The 19,064-nt window shown below is 37.9% G+C and overlaps 1 protein-coding gene across 1 annotated transcript in view; it reads left to right on the top strand.

The window, feature by feature from the left end:
- SLC30A6 (solute carrier family 30 (zinc transporter), member 6) overlaps window positions 1-11,255 on the top strand; it is a 53,313-nt gene extending 42,058 nt beyond the window's left edge. Inside the window, exons 11-13 of the mRNA XM_006882365.1 lie at window positions 1,157-1,204; window positions 2,603-2,671; window positions 10,417-11,255. Of these exons, the coding sequence (XP_006882427.1) occupies window positions 1,157-1,204; window positions 2,603-2,671; window positions 10,417-10,917 (618 nt within the window). The 3' untranslated portion in view covers window positions 10,918-11,255. The remainder of the gene's footprint in view (window positions 1-1,156; window positions 1,205-2,602; window positions 2,672-10,416) is intronic.
- The last annotated feature ends 7,809 nt before the right edge of the window (window positions 11,256-19,064 follow it).

Raw genomic sequence — 19,064 nt, 5'->3', positions numbered from 1 at the left:
ATCAAGAAGACAAAGATTCTCACCACTGGGCCAATTGAAAGCACCATAATAGATGGTGAAGCAATTGAAGTTGTTAGCAATTACAGCTTGCTTGGATCGACAATCAACATTAACACCAGCAGTAAGGAAATCAAAACATGAATTGCATTGGGAAAATCTGCTGTCATGGATCTCTCCAGAGTGCTGAAGAGCAACAATGTCAGTCTAGATACAAAGGTACACACCTAATCCAGGCCATGGTCTTCTCAATTACTTGTTGTGCTTCAGAGAGTTGGACAGTGACTAAGGATGACAGAAGAAGACTATATGCTTCTGAATTGTGGTGCTGGAGAAGAGTCTTGAACATACTGTGGAATGCCAAGAAAACAAATCATTCTGTCTTGGAGAAGGTGAAACCAGGTCTCCCCTTAGAGGCTAGGATTTTAAAGCTCCATCTGATAAACTTTGGGCACATGGCCAGGAGAAACAGGTCCTTGGAGAAGGACATCATGCTCAGAAGGGTGGAGGGACATCGCAGGAGAGGAAGAAGACTCCTAATGAGACAGATTGATAAAGTATCTGGAGCAGTGGGGCTTGGCATATTGCATTAGTGAGACTGGCTCAAGACAGAGAAGGATTCAGAGCTACTGTACATCTGGTCGCTATATTTCGCAGCTGACTCAACAACACATAACCGCAACAACATACATACTATATTGGTTGTTTTTTTATTTAAGCCTCTTGTTTAGAGTCAACAAGACCTTGGGGAGGGACTTTGTATTTAAAGTTGGTTCTTATATTTTGGAAGAACATTCTTCTAAGTGGTACAGTACTCTTCGGTCAATATGCTGTATTGAGGTAACCTGAGGTTGTACTGAGGTTGCTATGATGGTGGACCTTGTGTCATGGGGGTGCCAAATGCCATAACAGTTACCCGTGGTGGACAGTGTTTGTAGAGCTCCCAGTTTAAGACAGGTTTGGAAGCAGAAGTGGCATCCCCTTCCTAAACAACATATCTCTGGAAACTCTATGAACTTTGATAAATGTTGATAGTTATAGAAAGACTTGAGACGTTTTTGTTCATAGGGTGGCTGTGAGTCATAAATCAGCAACAACAACATTACCAAAAAATTGTTTTCTCCTCAGATGATTCATATTTTATTTCTTTTTTTCCTAGACAACACCACCTCATGTTATTGGCCAATTGGATAAACTTATTAGAGAGGTAAGATGAAATAGTAAAGAAAATAATTTTCGTTTGGAATTAAGGAAAGACTGAGTGCAAATAGTACTGTATTTGTGGAGTTTTATGTTCCTTATAATAAAATAGGAGCCACCATAGTGGCAAAATTAAAAAATTGTGAAGAATTACTCAATTTGGAAGCCAGGTTCACTTGAAATAAATGTGGAAAGTGTTGATCTAAAGACTTTCATTCAGATATAGAAATACTGTGTTAGGGTTGTGTTATTTTTCCTTGTTTCTTTAAAGTTTTATAGCTTTGCATAAAAAGCTGTGTTTTTAAGATTATAATCACACCTAGGATTTTAATAAAGCTATAAAGTAGTTTTAACAAAATGTGCAAAGAGCTGAAGTAAAAAAAAAATAGAAGGGAAGAACTCACTTGACATTTCTTAAACTAAAGAACTGAAAAACAAATTCAGCCCTTTAGGTGCATTACTATGGGCAAAATCTTGTATGAGCCAGGAAGCTTCAAAAGAAGATGAAAGGAATACACAGAGTCACTGTTTAAAAAGTATTAACTGATGTGGAACCACTTTAGGAAGTAGTACATGACCAAGAACCAGTGGTAATGAAGGAAGAAGTTCCGCTGCACTGAAGGCATTAGCAAAAAAAAACATGCACCAGGAATTGATGGCATGCGCTCACCGAGCTTTGCTAAAATATCTGGACGACAGCTTATGTGGTCACCTCACTGGAAGAGATCCTTTTTTATCTTGATATCAAATAATTTAATATCAATCACTTATACGTAAAATCTTATAAAGATTACCCAAAACCTGCTACAATAGTACATTGAGAGCTACCAAAAATTCAAACTGGATTTAGCATTCAAGCAGGCTGTGGCATGAGGGATATCATTACTGATGTCAGATGGATCTTGACTGAAATCAGAGAGTACCAGAAGAATGTCTTTTGTGTTTTATTGACTGTGCAGACTTTTGACCACATGAATCACAACAAATTACGACTAACATTGAGAAGAATAGGAATCTCAGAACAATTGTACTCATGTGAAACATACAAAATAGGTTAAGAACCTATTTTGCTAACAGCCTTCAATATGGATTATATCTCCACATCACGAAAACTAAAATCTTCACACTAGGACAGTAGGCAGCATCATGATAGATGGAGAAAAGATTGAAATTGTCAATTAGTTCATCTTACTTGCATCTCCAGTCAACTTTAGAGTCAATACTGATAAAGCAGAAATGATATCATGAGTCATTGGAGTCATCGCTTTGCTAATTAGTGTCCTCTTATAAGGCTTAGCTATGTATGCATTTCTGGGCTTACAGAGAGTCTATGATATGGCTGACCTGTGCTGGATGTAAAATAATGAAGCATCTTTGATAATTTATTTCTGTATTTTGTTATTAGGTGTCTACCTTGGATGGAGTTTTGGAAGTTCGAAATGAGCATTTTTGGACTCTGGGTTTTGGGTCATTGGTATGTTTTCTATATTATACTCTATAATTTGAAACCTAGTTTTTCATTTTTCAAATGGAAAAATACATTTCTTTAAAATACATTCCTAGGACCTTCGATTCTCATTTCTGTTCGATAGGATTTAACATGCAGGTAGATTAAGTAAATCTACTAGAAACTGAGGGATAGTGATTTTTTTTTCCAAGTAATCTGTTGTTAATACTAGACAAAGCCATGATTAATTCTTAAATGAGAGGTGCATGTTAAACTATCTTGGTGAAACAGTTGTTTCACCTGGTGAAATACGGTATTAGTAGTGTAGCATTAGAACATGTCTAAATTCATAAGAAGGAAGGATGAGAATCACTCAGCTCAAAGCCACTTCTTCTAAACTGATTTCTATGCTCCAACCTCTTTTACCTCTTCTGACACTTGCTGTCCCTCCCACAGTATTTTCTACTTTTTTGCTGAGTCCAGTTATCTGTCACAGTAGATACCCAGAACTTACAGACTATGCTTATAGTTAAATGGTATATTAGCAAACTAGGTACAACCTGGGATCAGAATCGGAAAGCGCCTAGGCGGAAGTCTGCCGTCTGAAGTGCAGGATGGCTCTCTCAGCTGCATAAACTAGCAGGTTCTTCTCTCTGCCGTATATTCCTCATCTCAGCTTTGCAAATCTTGGCTGAGTCCCTCCCTCAGAACAAGCAGCTCCTCAAATGTCAGGACAGGCTCTTCTTGGCCTGGCTGTCAGCACCGCCTCTACCACAGGGCCCTTGTAGGCTTGTCACTATTGGCTGTGCAGCTGACTCCCTTCAGGACATCTCACTGTCTTTGTTCCTCTAGCCACACAATACAGTGATTTATAGGAAGTTATTTGCGCTCTGCTCTTTCTTTCTCTGATCTTCCTCCTGACTTCATTTTCTTTTTGCTCTTTTTCTTTCTGCCTCTTTCTCTGTCTGAAACCTTTATAGGGCTGACTGCTTATATCTGCAACTCCTTGTTAATGTCAAGGCACAACGCTCCCACTGGGGCCAGGAAACTTGATCAGTCCAGTCATTGTAGACCACAGACACTTGATGTGCACAGTCTGTGCAGCTTCACTTACCTAGTAAGACCAGTCCCTTCAAAACTCATTATTTCATTGCTGTTGACTCAGTTTTGTATCATAGTGACCCTTTACTGGGTTTCCAAGGCTAAATCACAATGGCAGAAGATGGCTCATTTTTGTCCTTGTGAGCAACTGGTGGAGTCAAACTTCTGGAGATACATCCCATTGGTTAGAAAGGTCCCTAGGTCACCCGAGCTCTCGAAATGCTTCAAGGTACATGAAAATCACAGGGCAGATAAAAAGAGAATCAAAGGACCAGACAAGAAATAGAAAAACAAATTGTGGGTAGGTTAGCCAGAGAATGTAATAAACTCTTTGAAGTAGAAAAGTATGACAGAGCCTCAAGACTTAGGAGAAAAAGATTTCAACCTGGGGTTTTCCCCCAAAGAACCAAGGTGAAAGATTATATAAAGGACTCATTTCAGCACACATCCCCACTCTCCTGGAATTTTTGTTTCAATGTCTCCTTGATCATCTTGGATCTTACGAGCTCATTCCTTAGTGAATTCTTCAGGAAGGACTCCAGAAGGACATTTCATAAATTCTTGAGTGTTGAAAGCAGTTTGTAGATGTGGTACATGGTAATTTGGACTGGATATAAAATCCTTGGCACACATTTTGTTTTCCTGAGTTTCTTAAATATATTACTCCCCTTACCTCTGGCATAAAACTTTATCATGCCTGATGGTGGTGGTGGTAGTCCTCCTCTCCCCAGTCTGTATGCCTTGATCTTATTTCCTGGATGCCCAAAGTGGTTTTTTCCTTTACTTTAAAGTCCAAGAATTTTACCAGAATGCATCTTGGTTTTTATTCAAACACCTTACCTCAAAAGGCTATATTTTTTCCCAAAAGATTATTAAAAATCAGCCAGAACAAGTATATTGACAACTGCCAGAAATTCAAGCTGGATTTATAAGAGGCCATGCACCAGGATATCATTGCTGTTCTTAGCAGAAAGAAGAGCACCAGAAGGATGTCTATTTGTGTTTTATTGGCTATACAAAGGCATTGGGATGTGTGGTTCACAATAAGTTAATGACTAACATTGAGAAGAACGGGAATTCAGAGAACTCTGTGCTTTTGTGAAATCTATACCTAGACGAAGAGATGGTTATCTGAACCTTTCTCATAACCTATTCAATCTCTATGCTGACTTTATGAAGAGGAATGTAGCATCAGGGTCAGAAGACAACTTATCAACAACCTATGTTATGTAGATGACATGACCTTGCTTACAGAAAAGTGAGGAGGACCTGAAGGACTTCAAAATATAAAAACTATAGATTTTAGTGGACTGCCAGGAGAACAGATAGCTTTGTCCTGGAGAGGGTGAATTCAGGCTGCTCCCTAGAGGCAAGGATTTTGAGGCTCCATTTCAAGTAATTTGAGCATGTGACCAGGAGGGACCAGTCCTTGGTGAGGGACATCATGCTTGGAAGGGTGGAGGGACAGTGGAAGACCCGGATGAGATGGATTGACATGGTGACTGGAGAAATAGGATTAGGTCCATCAGAGATGATGAGATTGGCTCAGGATACGGGAGGTTTCAGAGCTAATGTACATAAGATTGCTATTAGTCACAGGCAACTTGATGGCACATAACAACATAGACTTCAATATAGATTTCATCTCATCATTATGAAAGTGAAAGAGAGCCTCCCACTGGGCCAGTGGACAACGTGAGGATAGATGGAGAAAAGATTGAAAATGTCAATGATTTCATCTTCTTTGGATACACAGTCAGCACCCTTGGTACCAGAAGTTAAAAAATCAAAAGATGTATTACACTGGGACAGTCTGTTATCGGGGATCTCTCTAAAGTGCTGAAGAACAAGGATGTCAGTTTAAAGACTAAGATACCTGAATCAAGCCATGGCCTTTTCAGTTATATGCTACACATCTAAAAGTTGGGCAGTGACTAAGGGTGACAGAAGAAGAATCAATGCTTTTGAGTAGTGGTGTTGGAGAAGAGTACCGACTATCCCATAAACTGCCAAAAACATAAACAAGTCTGTCTGGAGAAAGCAACCATGCTGCTTCTTGGAGGCCAGCATAGTGAAGTTTTGTCTCACTTATTTCAGGCATGTTGTTAGGGGGGTGCCAATCTAGGAAGATCAATTTGGTAAGATGGATTTACACAAGGACTATATATAGGCTCAGGTTTATCAGGGAGGTTGAGGATGGCACAGGCGAGGGCCAGGATCAGATCTGTTGCTCACAGGGTCACTGTAAGTTGCAGTAGACTCCACAGAACAGAACCACCACCACAGCAACAATCTTGGTACTGGCCATTCCGGGTCAATTATTTCAGGTACAGAGTGTGCCCTTTCAATATATTCTTTCTGAAGCAGTTTTTTTTCCCGAGACAATTTTTAAACATCATTCAGAAAAGGTTTTTTTTATAGTTACAGTTCTTATTATTTTATTCTCTTGCTAGTGCTGTGTTTTTTTCTTCTTTGGGGAATTACATGCATGTTAGGTCTTTATTTTATATCCGTGGTTTTCTTTAAAATCCTTATTATCTCTTCATTTCCTTTTGGCTTTAAATATTTTTATCTATTATTCCTCTTAAGATGCTGTATTTGTTTTTGTGTCCTTCTAGTTTAGTCTGTCTTTTGGAAAGGTTTGTTTTTCTTTTACGTCTATTTCTTTGCACAACAACAATCTGCCATCTTCAGCAGTTTTATAATTCTGATGGATGCTGTTCTTTTTTTGTCTCTTTTGGTTTATTTTGACAGTTTTCATCACTTTTGTAGGTATGTATTTCTGGTTAGCTTTTGTAGTATTTGATTTCAGCCCTTTTCTGTTACTTGTTTTATGTGAAATTAGTTTTCTTGAACTTACTTGAGTTCTTATTAAGTTTATGGCTGTCGACCTCCCTCTTCTGGTGATTCTGTGAAGTGGATTTTTTCCCCCTCTCGTCTCTTCTCCACCCATTTTTGTATGAACTTTTGTATCTTTTGTCCCTGCAGAACTTTTCAATTTGAATTCTGCTTTCAACTGTTTATTAGTGTGGGACTTTGTCCTAGAAGAGAGCTTTGCCTGGTTCATTTTCAGAGTTGATAATACTCAGACTTCTTCAGCGCTGTAGACCTTGCTGCAAACCCGCATGGAAAACCTCGCCCACATTCAGCTACAGTTTTGCCAACTGTCCTAGATTTCTGTTAAGGACCTATTAACTGCTGTGATCAGATGCCTTATTATTATTGTCTTTTCCTGCACAGTTGCTGATACCTTGAGGTCTTTAAATTTACATTTGGAGAATCCCAGGAATGTCTGGGTTTGTTTGGGTTTTTTTCCTCTTTTATTTTGTAGCTGTTTTCCATAGGCTTTTTTTGGCTTTGAAGTCCTAGTTTCTATTTTTATAAGGATTTTGAATAATTAAAAAACTGCTGCCATATTCCAGGAATTAAAGCATAAAACTAAATGATGGAATTAAGGAATACCATCAGCTCTCTAGGGAGTGATGCTGCTGGTCCACAGACCATGCCTCTCTGGTGGTTCATATCTAGCAGTGGCTCCAGGGAGAAAGATGTACAGCTTACATGATTTACAGCCTTAGAAATCCAGCTGGGGGTTCAGCTATTCAATTCCAACTCCACAGCAGTGTGTGTGAGGATAGCATAATTCACTTAAATCAATCTTGTAGTGACCATTTATGTTGTTTTCAATTCTCATATGCAGTTTAGTCTCTGTTGAATACTTTTGTAGACTAATCTTTGAATACATATCAGGTTATTTCTTAAGATTAATTCTTCAAGACCCTTTTATCTTTAGAGCAGTTTACACTTACAAAGAGGAGAAAAAAGGGAATGATATGGTTTCTGGTGCAAATTCTCCTTCAGAATGCTTGCTTACACCAGTTTGTATTTCCTTAAGAATGTAGTGGAGAGCTCTAGTAGCCTAATCCATGGGAAGTTGCACTGCTGACTAAAAAGCCGTGCTTCCCTAGCAGTTTGAATGTATCAGTAGCTTCTCAGGACAAAGATGAGTAGGGGCCTCTATTGCGATATGTAGCCTCAGACGCCCAACGGAGGGTTGGCTGTAAATCAGTTCCAACTCAGTGGCCGTGAGTTGAGTGGCGCAGCTTATTTTTAACTAGCCTTTTAATAGTACTGATTATATTAGTAAATGTACATATATTTATTAAGCTGGATGCCTATAAGCACAAAGAATCATCTCAGCTAGTTAGAACTTGGACTTTTAGAAATTTCACCTATATAAAATAGCTAAGACACAGGAATTTAGTTAATGAAACGAAATTTATGAGTTGCCAAAAAGAAATGTTGCAGAAGCCACAGATTAATGCATGTACCATAATAATAGGAGACTTCGTTCAAGCTCACACTCGGGTCTGCTATCCCTCTATTATTAGTTACATTTCTAAATTACTCTGAAAGAGGATAACACTATCTTGTGTTGTTTTGCAGTGACAGTTATGTGATAGTAATGACAAAGAAAAAGGAGAAATCATTAATGACTTGATTTCTAGATATAGCTTACCTTAAAGTAGTAGACTAGAAGTCAAATAAAAATAATATAGGTGTATGGTCTCAGTATTGGCAGTAGCTCTCTTACTACTCCTGTATATTTATCTTTCAAGTCATAGATCTAGATACATTATAACCAAACTAACATAACTAACTCATGTAGTTACTATAGTTTACGCTTTGTTACAATTTTTTCTCTTTTGAAAATCTTTTTTTGGTTTATCTAGAAATCAACATTGAATGACACTGAATATTTTGTGTAATCCTCTATACTGTGTATATTTAATTGTACAAACAAAACTTGATTTTTTAAGAAGGTAAAACTTACAACCAAGTGAAAAAGAAGAAAATTAAAATCATGCATAATTCTACTGTCTGAAAATAAGTGATCTCATTCTTGAGATAGATAGATAGATAGATAGATAGATAGATAGATAGATAGATAGATATAACTTTTTACTGTGATTTGGGTAAAAGTTTACAGAGCAAATTGGTTTTCTGTACAATTCATACCCCTTATATTTGTGACATTGATTACAGTCCCCACTGTGTAACAACACTTTCCCCTTCCTCCTTGTGTTTACCGTTCTCACTAATCCTTCTTTCCTAGCCATTGCTATCTTCTGAGCTTTATCCCTGGGCAAATAGTATTCTGTCATCACTTAGTGATTGTTCTAAGGTGTGCATATTTTGCTAGTGTTTTGTTTACTTCATTGATGCCACTTGACTGAAAAGTATTAAAGAATTCTGATGTCCTTGTATTATTTTTTGGAGATGATATGATATTCACTTAATTTGGACTTTATAGACTCAAATTATGTTTGCTAAAAATTTTATGGAGTAATACAGAGTAGCTTGAACACATACATCAAATTTGCCCTCTCCTTTAGGAGGGGCTATTCCTTGGAGAGGGACATAATGCTAGGAAGGGTGGAGGGTCTGCAAAGGACAGGAAGACTCTCAACCAGGTGGATTGATATGGTGACTGCTGCAATGGGTGCTTGTGTGTTAGGAAGTATGAGGATGGTGCAGGATAGAACAGGATTCAGGTCTTTTGTTCATAAGGTTGCTGAGTCATACTTGACTCAACAGCACCTAATAGTAACAACATATGTAGTTAAAATGATAGTGATTTTTTTAAGGTCCACAAAGAGGGAAATAGAAAAAGAAACAGCAATAACATTTTGAAAACCTATAGTAGATCTCAGCACACTGGGACCTCTCCTAAGTACTGAGGAGCAACGACATCAGGCTGGAGACTAAGGTGCGCCTGATCTAGGCCATAGCTTAACAGTTGTGTGCTATGTGTCAGAGAGCTGGACATTGATGAGGGATGATAGAAAAAGAATTGATGCCTTTGAGCTGTGCTGCTGGAGAAGAGTATTGAATATATCATGGACTATTAGAACAACCAAGTTCGTCCTGGTGAAACTGGGCTGCTCCCTTGGAGTCAAGCATTCTGAAGTTTCCTCTGATATACTTTGGGCATGTTGTAAGGAGGGATCAGTCCTTGGAAAGGGACATCATGTTTTGAGGGGGGCGAGTGGAGAGACAGCACAAGAGAGGAAGACCCTCGATGAGATGGGTTGGTTCAGTGATTGGGATAATGAGAGTAGGTGTGTTGGAGACAGTGAGGTTGACACAGGACAGAGCAGGGTTTAGGGCTTTTGTACATAGGGTTGTTATGAGTCACAAGTGACTCAACGGCACATAACAACATAGTAGATGTAAAAGAACCTAGCTCCATGTAGTGCCATTGAGTCAATTCTGACTCATAGTGACCCTCAATCATGCTTCTGAGGTTGTAAATCTTTATGAAAGCAGATTGTCTCATTATTTGTCCCAAGAGGTAGATTCAAACTGTTGACCTTTTGGTTAGCAACCTAACACATAGAACATGATTGTACCCAGAGTCATTGAAGAGGATGTATATAAAATCCATTTGTTATTCTCAGAATAGTAGACTATATGATTTGGTTTCTGACTGGATAGTACACACAACAATAGCAGTCTCTTAAGAACTGTCAAGACAGTAAACTTACTCCTGTTTTAGAGGAACTGTCAAGTGCTGTTAAAATCAAAACACGAATTAAATGTTCATTTCTAATGGAATTTTTCATATTAAAATTCTAAGTAGTCTTTCTTTATGATCTTACCCCTTTTAGGCTGGATCAGTGCATGTAAGAATTCGACGGGATGCAAATGAACAAATGGTTCTGGCTCATGTGACCAACAGGCTGTACACGCTGGTGTCTACTCTGACAGTTCAGATTTTCAAGGATGATTGGAACAGGCCTCCCTTATTGTCTGGGCCTGTTGCAGCCAATGTCCTAAACTTTTCAGATCATCATATAATATCAATGCCTTCTTTAAAGGGTGCTAATGATTTGACTCCTGCCACATCGACTCCAGCTAAACCTAGTAGTCCACCTCCAGAATTTTCATTTAACACCCCTGGGAAAAATATGAACCCAGTTATTCTTTTAAACACACAAACAAGACCTTATGGTTTGGGTCTTAACCATGGATACATGCCTTACAATAGCATGCTTAACCAAGGACTTGCAATTCCAGGAATTGGAGAAACCCAAGGATTCAGGACTGGTTCTATAAATATGCCAAGTAGATATGGAACGAACAATAGAGCCGGACAGCCAAGACCTTAATGAACTTCACTTTACTTTATTTTTATGAGAACTTTTGGCTCCTTGAGCTTTGATTTCTTGTTGTTCAATGTTGCATTGACTATTCATTTACTCTAAATGTTAGAGAATACTCATCTTGTTCGTATTTCATGAAGCCTGTGAAATGATATTTTTGTAAAATGGATTTGAGATAATGAGATCCTTCAAAACCTCATGGGCTTTAAATGGACTTGCTTTAGAAAGTCTTTTTCTCTAAATTTGAATTTTGCTATTTGAAGTATTGTAGTTGACTGCTAATGTGGACATTAGCTTTTTAAGAGAACTACCTGAGAGAGTGGTTCCTGCAGTGCAATTAATAATGCTTATTTTCTTCAGTGATGTATAAACATGATCCTGAATAAGTAACAAATTATAGGAAAGAAAAAGCTGAAAGCAAAAATCAGTTTTATGGCTTTTTAAACTCCATTGCTGTATTTTTCTTGAGGGCCTCCTGACTTACGTGTTGCAACATAAAAACAAAACTTTTTAGACACTTTAGGGCACATTCTAATACCTGTCGAAGTTTAAAAAATGTTACTTGTAAGACCTTTTCCCCCTTTAGTTTTTAATATTTTTTCTTTCACTTCTTCCTCTAGTATTAAAATATTTTAGAAAATTATAAATAATCTGTGGTTCTCAGTGTTTGATTTTGGTTACATGAATACCAAATCCTCTGTTCGTGTGCAATGAAAGAGTACCAGTTATTATTATTTTTTTTAATCTTTACATGTAACTAAATACTTACATGCTGTTGGAATAGATAATTTTTGTCAACTTTTTATTATTTGACTTTTAAAAGTAAAATTTATAAAATATGAAAATGTATGAAAGTCCATACATATTATGGAATGTGGTATCTTTTCAGAGTAACATAAATAATTTTGAGTTTACAAGATATAATTTTATCAAAACACAGAGACTTTCAATTATGTAATATTATTGGTTCTACAGCAGATCATTTCTAGCTTTATCATTTTCTTTGTCAGAAACAGTGAATTGTTGTCTATTAAGAAATAAGAGAATCTTGCATATTATTTATTTATTAATTTTCAAAAATTAAATGCAAATTTTCCAAATGCAAGTTTTAATGATTTCCATTGTGATCTGTATTCCAAAAAAAAATATAAGTAGCAGTCAGAAATTTTTTATGAGCTTTATTAATTTCATCTTGTATTCTTTGAAAAGGAGATTTTGAGAGTAGATTATAATCTTCCTTGAGTCTAGTACTCCTAGAGACTTACAAGTTTGCCAGCTGTTGGCCAGCTATGTAGAAATTTTTTATTTTGTAAAATTTGGAACCATTTAGTCACTTAAATATGAGCAACACTTCCAAATTCCGTTTCCTCACAGTGGTTGTTGTCATTAGGTGCTGTCGAGTTGAGTAAGACTCACAGTGACTGAACTGCAGACCTGAACCCTTTCCTATCTTGTACCATCCTCATAATTTCAGACACAGTCGAGCCCATTGCTGCAATCACTGTGTCAATCCACCTCATTGAGAGTCTTCCTCTTTTGCCATCACTCCACGTTTTCAAGCATCATGTCTTTCTCCAAGGAATTGCCTCTCCTAACAACATGCCTGAAGCATAAGATGCAGCCTCATCATCTCTGCCTCCGTGGAGGACTCGGGGATGTACCTTCTTCAACACAAACCTTTCCTTTTGATGCTCCATGGTATATTCTGTACTCTTCACTAAAACGACAGTTCAAAAGCATCAGTTAATTAATCTGTCATCTTTATTCCTTGTCTAATTCTCAAATGCATATCAAGTGACTGAAAAGACAATAACCTAAATGTTTTTCTTATTGCAAAAGAATTTTTGCAATGGTATCATTGCTTCTCAATAATTTGTAGAAGTCCTAACTGCATACTTTCCCAGGACAACATGTCTCCTGATCTCCTGACTGCTGTACCAAGTGAACAGATAATGAATCCAAGTTGATAAAGATAAAGCTGTTGACAGTTTCAGTCTTTTCTCCCTCTATCGTGATATTGCTTATCATTCTAGGGGTGAGAAATTTTGTTTGCTTGAGCTTGGGATCTAATCCATTTTGAAGGCTGCAGTGTTTGCAGCAAGCACTTCAAGTTACCTCACTTTTGGCAAGCAAATTTGCATTATCTCCATACCAAAGATTATTGATGGGTCTTCCTCTGATCCACTTGCCACTTCCTTCATAGAGTCCAAATTCTCAAATTTTTGCTCGGCATACAGTTTGAATAGGTATGGAGGATACAACCCTGACACACTCCTTTCTTAATTTTAAACAATGTAGAATTGATGCCTTTGAGCTGTGGTGCTGGAGAAGAGTGTTGAATATACCATGGACTGCTTGGAGAACAAACAGATTTGTCCTAGAAAGGGTGAAGCCAGGCTGGGAAACAGGTTTGTCCTGGAGAAGGTGAAGCTGGAATACTCCTTGCAGTCAAGGATTCTGAAGCTTTGTCTGACATACTTTGGGCATGTTGCAAAGGGGGACCAGTCCTTGGAGAGGTACGGCGCAGGAGAGGGATCCTCGATGAGATGGATTGATTCTGTGATTGGGGTGGTGGGAGTAGTAGGTGTGTCGGAGACAGTGAGGTTGGTACAGGATAGAGCAGCATTTAGGGCTCTTGTACATAGGGTTGCTATGAGTCACAAGCAACTCTCTGGCATATAACAAGAAGAAGTGTTCCCTTGCTTTGTTCACACACAGTTTCTCAGTACCCCTCATAATAGAGTAACATCAAAAAAGTTATCTCAGACAAACAGAATTGCAGGTAACTGGTGATAAAGTGTTGAGGACTCTCCTCGCTATGAGTCACCTGCGACTCAACGGCATTTGACGACGATGATGGTGATAATATGTGGCCATGTTTGCATATTGAAGGATCAGTTTGTTGTTTTTACATCTACAGCCCTACACGTGCATCTGTTCAAGTTAGAGACAATATGATTGGCACAGGATAGAGCAGGGTTTAGGGCTGTTGTACATAGGGTCGCTATGAGTCACAAACAGCTCGGCAGCACATAACAAGAAACTGAAGAAATAACGGCACACTCTACCAAACTGCTAGGGAACATGAAATTATGTAAAATGTACAAAAGCAACTTGTTCCTTACCCTTTGTTTTGTGTTCTTTGACAATTACTGTTCCTATTACTGGTCTAATAATGTGCAGTGATTTTTTTTTCCTCTCTTGACTTTGTATAATGGTGAATTGGTGAATGCATGAAGTCTGAAGAATTGCTGAATGATGACCAGTAGGTATGTGCTACCACTCCACGCATGTCTTCTTCATCCTCAATGGGATTTAGAAAGAGGTCAGGTTTAACCACAGTTCCACATGTGGTCCCCTGTTCAGAGGCAACACCTGCACAGCTGTCCCACCAAAGGTACTTTAATGTTTACCTACAGTGTTTGACACTGGGTACTCAGATGTGCTTCTGTTTCTAAAGATCCCACTTTTTGAGGTTCATTAATTCCAATTGCTGCAGGGTGAGGTTGACTCAGGCCTTATTATATAGTTGTTATGTGCTGTCGAGTCACCTGCAACTCATAGTGACCCTATTATGTACAGCAGCTCTGAAGCCTGCCCTATCCTGAGCCAGTCTCACTTATTCTGAGATACCTACCTCCATTGCCCTAGTGACTGTATCAGTCCTTTTCATTTGGGATCTTCCTCTCCTTCACTGTCCCTCCACCCCTCTGAGCACAATGTCCTTCTCCATGGATTGGTCCTTCCTGGCCACATGCACAAAGTATGTGAGACAGAACTTCAAAATCCTAGCCTCCAAGGAGAAACTTGGTTTCACCCTCTCCAAGTTAGACTTGTTTTCTTGGTGGTCCATGGTCCAAGACTCTTCTCCAGCACCACAACTCAAAGGCATCATTTCTTCTTCTGTCATCCTTAGTCATTATCCAGCACTCTGATGCAGATCAAGTAATTGCAAAGATCTTGGCCTGGGTCAGGCTCACCTTAGTCTCTAGAATGATACCGTTGCTGCTCAGTATTCTGGAAAGATCCCTGACAGCCGCTTTACCCAGTGCAATTTGTCTTGATTAACGGGCTGCTGGCACCAAGAGTGTTGACTGTGGACCCAAGCATCCTGTAACTGGTAACATCCTTAATCTCTTCTCCATCCATCTTGGTGCTGCCATTTGGCCCAGGAATGATATAGAAAAGTCTTACTTGCTAAGCTCTGGCTTCATTTCTGAGTATGAAAGCAAGGGCCTTTGCCAGCAAAGGCCTTAGATTTAGCCCTCTTCACGGAGTCACTTGAAGGTAGACCAAGAATGAGGTTTGAATGATATGTTTGGACCATGGTTTATGATTGAGAGCAAGCTTTGTGAACTATTTTTAGCCTGTTTTGAGTAGTCACTGTATTGTAATGGAAAAAGTACTGAACTAAGAGGCAAAGATTTGGATTTTAGTTTTGATTCTGTCACCGTGGAAGAAAGTTTAGCCATTTAACCTCTCTGAGCTTTCTCATCTGTAAGACAGGAAGGGATTGAATTAGTTTATCTGTAAAATAGCATCTCTAATGTTTTATAACTGACTGCAGAATATATGCCACTTAACAGATTATTGTTTGCCCAAAATTTGTTTACAGTGACTACCTCAAAATATGGCCAAATATTACTTACACAGACACACTATTCTTTCTTCCCCCCTTAAACGATAAGGCAATTCCCTTCTGTTAGGATTGTTGTTGTTGTTATACAGTAAAACCTCCAAAAGCTGGAACCGTGTGAGGCAGAAACCTGTCAGAAAAGAAAAACACACAGTATTTTCCACTAAAGGGAGCAACAGAAACTTATTAAGACTGTACTTTGTCAAAGGTGAAAACCTGTGAGACTCAAAAAACAAGGCAGGTCCGTTAGGTTCTGGCTCTCATAGGTTTCACTGTATCTTTGAAATTAAGCAGGAAAACAAAACAACACAAAACAAAACCCACTCTGTTGACAAATATACAGCGAATTCACTTCATTCTTCAAAAGGACTGAAATCAATTTTCATGAATATGAAGAGCTGGAAAGTTTTCTACTTTCCGATTTATTTGTAGACTATGCAGCAACTTTGTTGTCTGTCTTTCAGAAAGCGGTATGATCGATCCAGACCTTTTAGGGCCCAAAAGCTGTGGTTTTTCTATATTCAAAATCTGCAAACTCTGCCCCCACAACCTCCTGTGAATCCACCACGAAACCCTCAAGGGCTGGCGAAGATGCCACCCCTGCCACTTCCACACTCTCTGCCTCCCACGAAAGTCAAGACCTTGTCAGCCTCGGTAGCCCCCATGGCCACTGTTTGGGCAAAGTGGGAATCCTAATGTTTCAGCATTTAATCTTTGGGGAAGGGGAAAGAAAGTTTGTCTTTGAAAATGAGCCTTTAAAAATGTACATGAAATAACAAAATGTTACATGATTTTTTGGGTGTGGTGTTTTGGTTTTTTTTAATGTACTTCATTGGAATTAGAAGTATTACTGAGAATATTTTTCTTACTACTAAGTTATATTTGGTGATTATTACAAGTTGCCTGCAAACGGAGCTGTGATACTGTGTTTTGAGAAGGTGTATATGTATGTGTCTTTATTTTTTCTCTCTTAGAAATCCTGTAATATCCTTTTTGAGATAACTCAATTTGGATGCCCAATGGTAGAGAATTTTGTCATTCAACTATGTACACACAGTAAATACTGTTTCTTAGCAAAGGTAACTTTTTTATATAGTTGTAAATTTTCATTATATTCCATTGCCAAAGAAACATTAAGAATTTTGGATAGCTGTATAAAAAGCAACTAATTTTTTAAAGAATAAAGATTTTAAAGTCAGCAAACATACTGTGTCCTTGTAAAAGTTGATGTGCTGAGGAGCAGAATTATGAGTTAGTTTTTTGTTGGTTCATCCCCCACCCGCTCCCCCTTAGCTTTGCAGGTTTAAGATTTTTAAAATTTTTTCTTTTTTTCAATGTTTGATATATAAATGAAGATATAATACATTTCCATTATCTTAAAACTAATTAGTTACTCCATTATTTTAAGAGAAATGCATTTGGTAGCAAATGGCATATCACGGGATTTGTCCAAATAGATATTTCCCATAAACAAATGTGTGTACATACACTATTTTCAGATAAGTAAATCTCTTGTCCCATTGCCCATCCTTCTCTTTTCCCCACAATAAAATTCATAATTTTTTTTAAAAAAGTTTATTGTTGTGTACCATTGGGTTGGAACCGACTCATAGCTGACCCTCTAGCACGTTTTCAGATGCAGTTAGTTACTCTCACAGGAGGAGGTTGCCCATCTTTCTCTGGAGGAGCAGCTGGTGCATTTGAACTGCGTGCCTTTGGGATAGCGTGCAGTTTCTTACCACTAGACCACTAGGGCTCCACTACCATCATTCATTTGAGGTGCGTTGAAAATAGAAGGTGGTCCACAGGCTAACACCATTTAGGGTGTTTATTTTTTTATCATCTTAAATCTGTTAAATGGATATTTCTTAAACATTTTCTTTGGGGGGAAAAATTATAATTGAAGATATTGGAGAAATTTTAAGGTAAGTCGTGTTTAAAGGTTCCAATAGAGTGAGAAACATTTTTCTATTCCGCATCCATCTCTGAAGTCACTGCTGGAATTACGTGTGTGTATCAGCTATGGCAGAGGTCTTGAATTTCTGGCTTGCGGTTTAGCTGCTTGAAAACTGCCTTTCCCGCACCTCCCTTGATTAAAGAATGGCAGTTGTTCCTGGGAGTGTGACATATTTAAAGTGCTTTTTCATTTCAAACCATTTTAACTAAACAGGTTTGTTTTTTTTTGGGGGGGGTGTTTTGGTGGTTTTGTTTTAGAATTGGAAGCTTTTCTTAAACTCACTAACACTTTTATGTTCTTTCTGTAAATACTTTGAAAAACCCTCTATGAACTAGATCACTTATATTTGAACCACTTTGGTTATTGTTTTTAAATAAAACCTGATCCTACGCCCAAGATGGACTTGATTTTGTAAAGTATTTTGCAACTGTATTAATGCACAGAAATATTTTTTAATATTTATTTTTCTAATTAAAATTTTATTAAAGAACATACATGGAGTTTTCTCTCTGGTTTAGATAATTTTATCAGCAACTATTAATAATTTAATTGGCTCACATTCAGCAAGCATCAAACGTTTATTAAATGTCAGCTACTGGCTATCTCTGTCTTTGGGACCCACTATTATCAGACGAAGGGATTACGTTCAAGAAGCTGATAATCCTAGTAGATGAGATGAGACAGGAAACTATTGCATATGTCATCAATTTAAATTCCTTCTACTTAAGCCTTTTTTCATCCTAAATGATGAAGCGAAGGAAATAGATTTCCATATGGAGGGGAGTGGTAGCTAGGATGTTGGTGGTGCCACAGGGCCATCCTGGTATCAGTATGGAGAAAAATGTTTAAAAGGCAATTCTTTCTAACGGGGGAAAATTTACTTCGAGAAGGGTAACCTTTAGGGTGTAGAATGCATTGCTATAGAGTTGGTGGCATTCTTGGTCTGTGAGCATTTTACAAGGAGCAGGTGGAAAACTTAGCCTGATAAAAATGCAGGTTTTTTTCATGTTAATTAGGTTCTTGGGGAAAATAGAATTCTCTATAGACAGGGCAGTGACTGCAAAGTTTATCTACTATATTTACCAAGTCTATTTTTCCTTATGTATAAGGGAGTCTGGTTAAGTAGTAATAAGTGCTGTCATGAGACAAATATAAATTAAGTATTTTCTCTTTCCCTGACTTTCCAGGAAATGGAAGGTTGCTTAAAAACTATGGCGTGAAAGATGCTATTAAATATTTAGTACATGTTTTCAAAACTGAGTCCAGATTCATCAATATTATTTTCATTTCTGGAGAATCAAACATTTGTTCTCTGGGGGTTTTTTATATGAAATATTCACTCCTAGTTGTAAACTTATAGTAGCCTATTGTTGTACTTAAACATTTGCTTGCTTTTAAAGAATTGTAACTTCACTTTAGCCTCTCTGGGAAGTTTCTTCACTCCATTGTAGGATCTTTCCTATGAAGATGGCTAAATGGTTCTTTTGATATAAAAAAGTGCAGGCTTCCTCATATTAATCAGGTCCCCATGTGGCACAAAGTGTGCTTGTTTGCTAGCAT

The sequence above is a fragment of the Elephantulus edwardii genome, unplaced genomic scaffold, assembly GCF_000299155.1.
Source record: "Elephantulus edwardii isolate Elephantulus edwardi_28Jun2011 unplaced genomic scaffold, EleEdw1.0 scaffold00019, whole genome shotgun sequence".
Classification (NCBI taxonomy): domain Eukaryota; kingdom Metazoa; phylum Chordata; class Mammalia; order Macroscelidea; family Macroscelididae; genus Elephantulus; species Elephantulus edwardii.
This window is presented reverse-complemented; position numbering and strand designations above follow the sequence as displayed.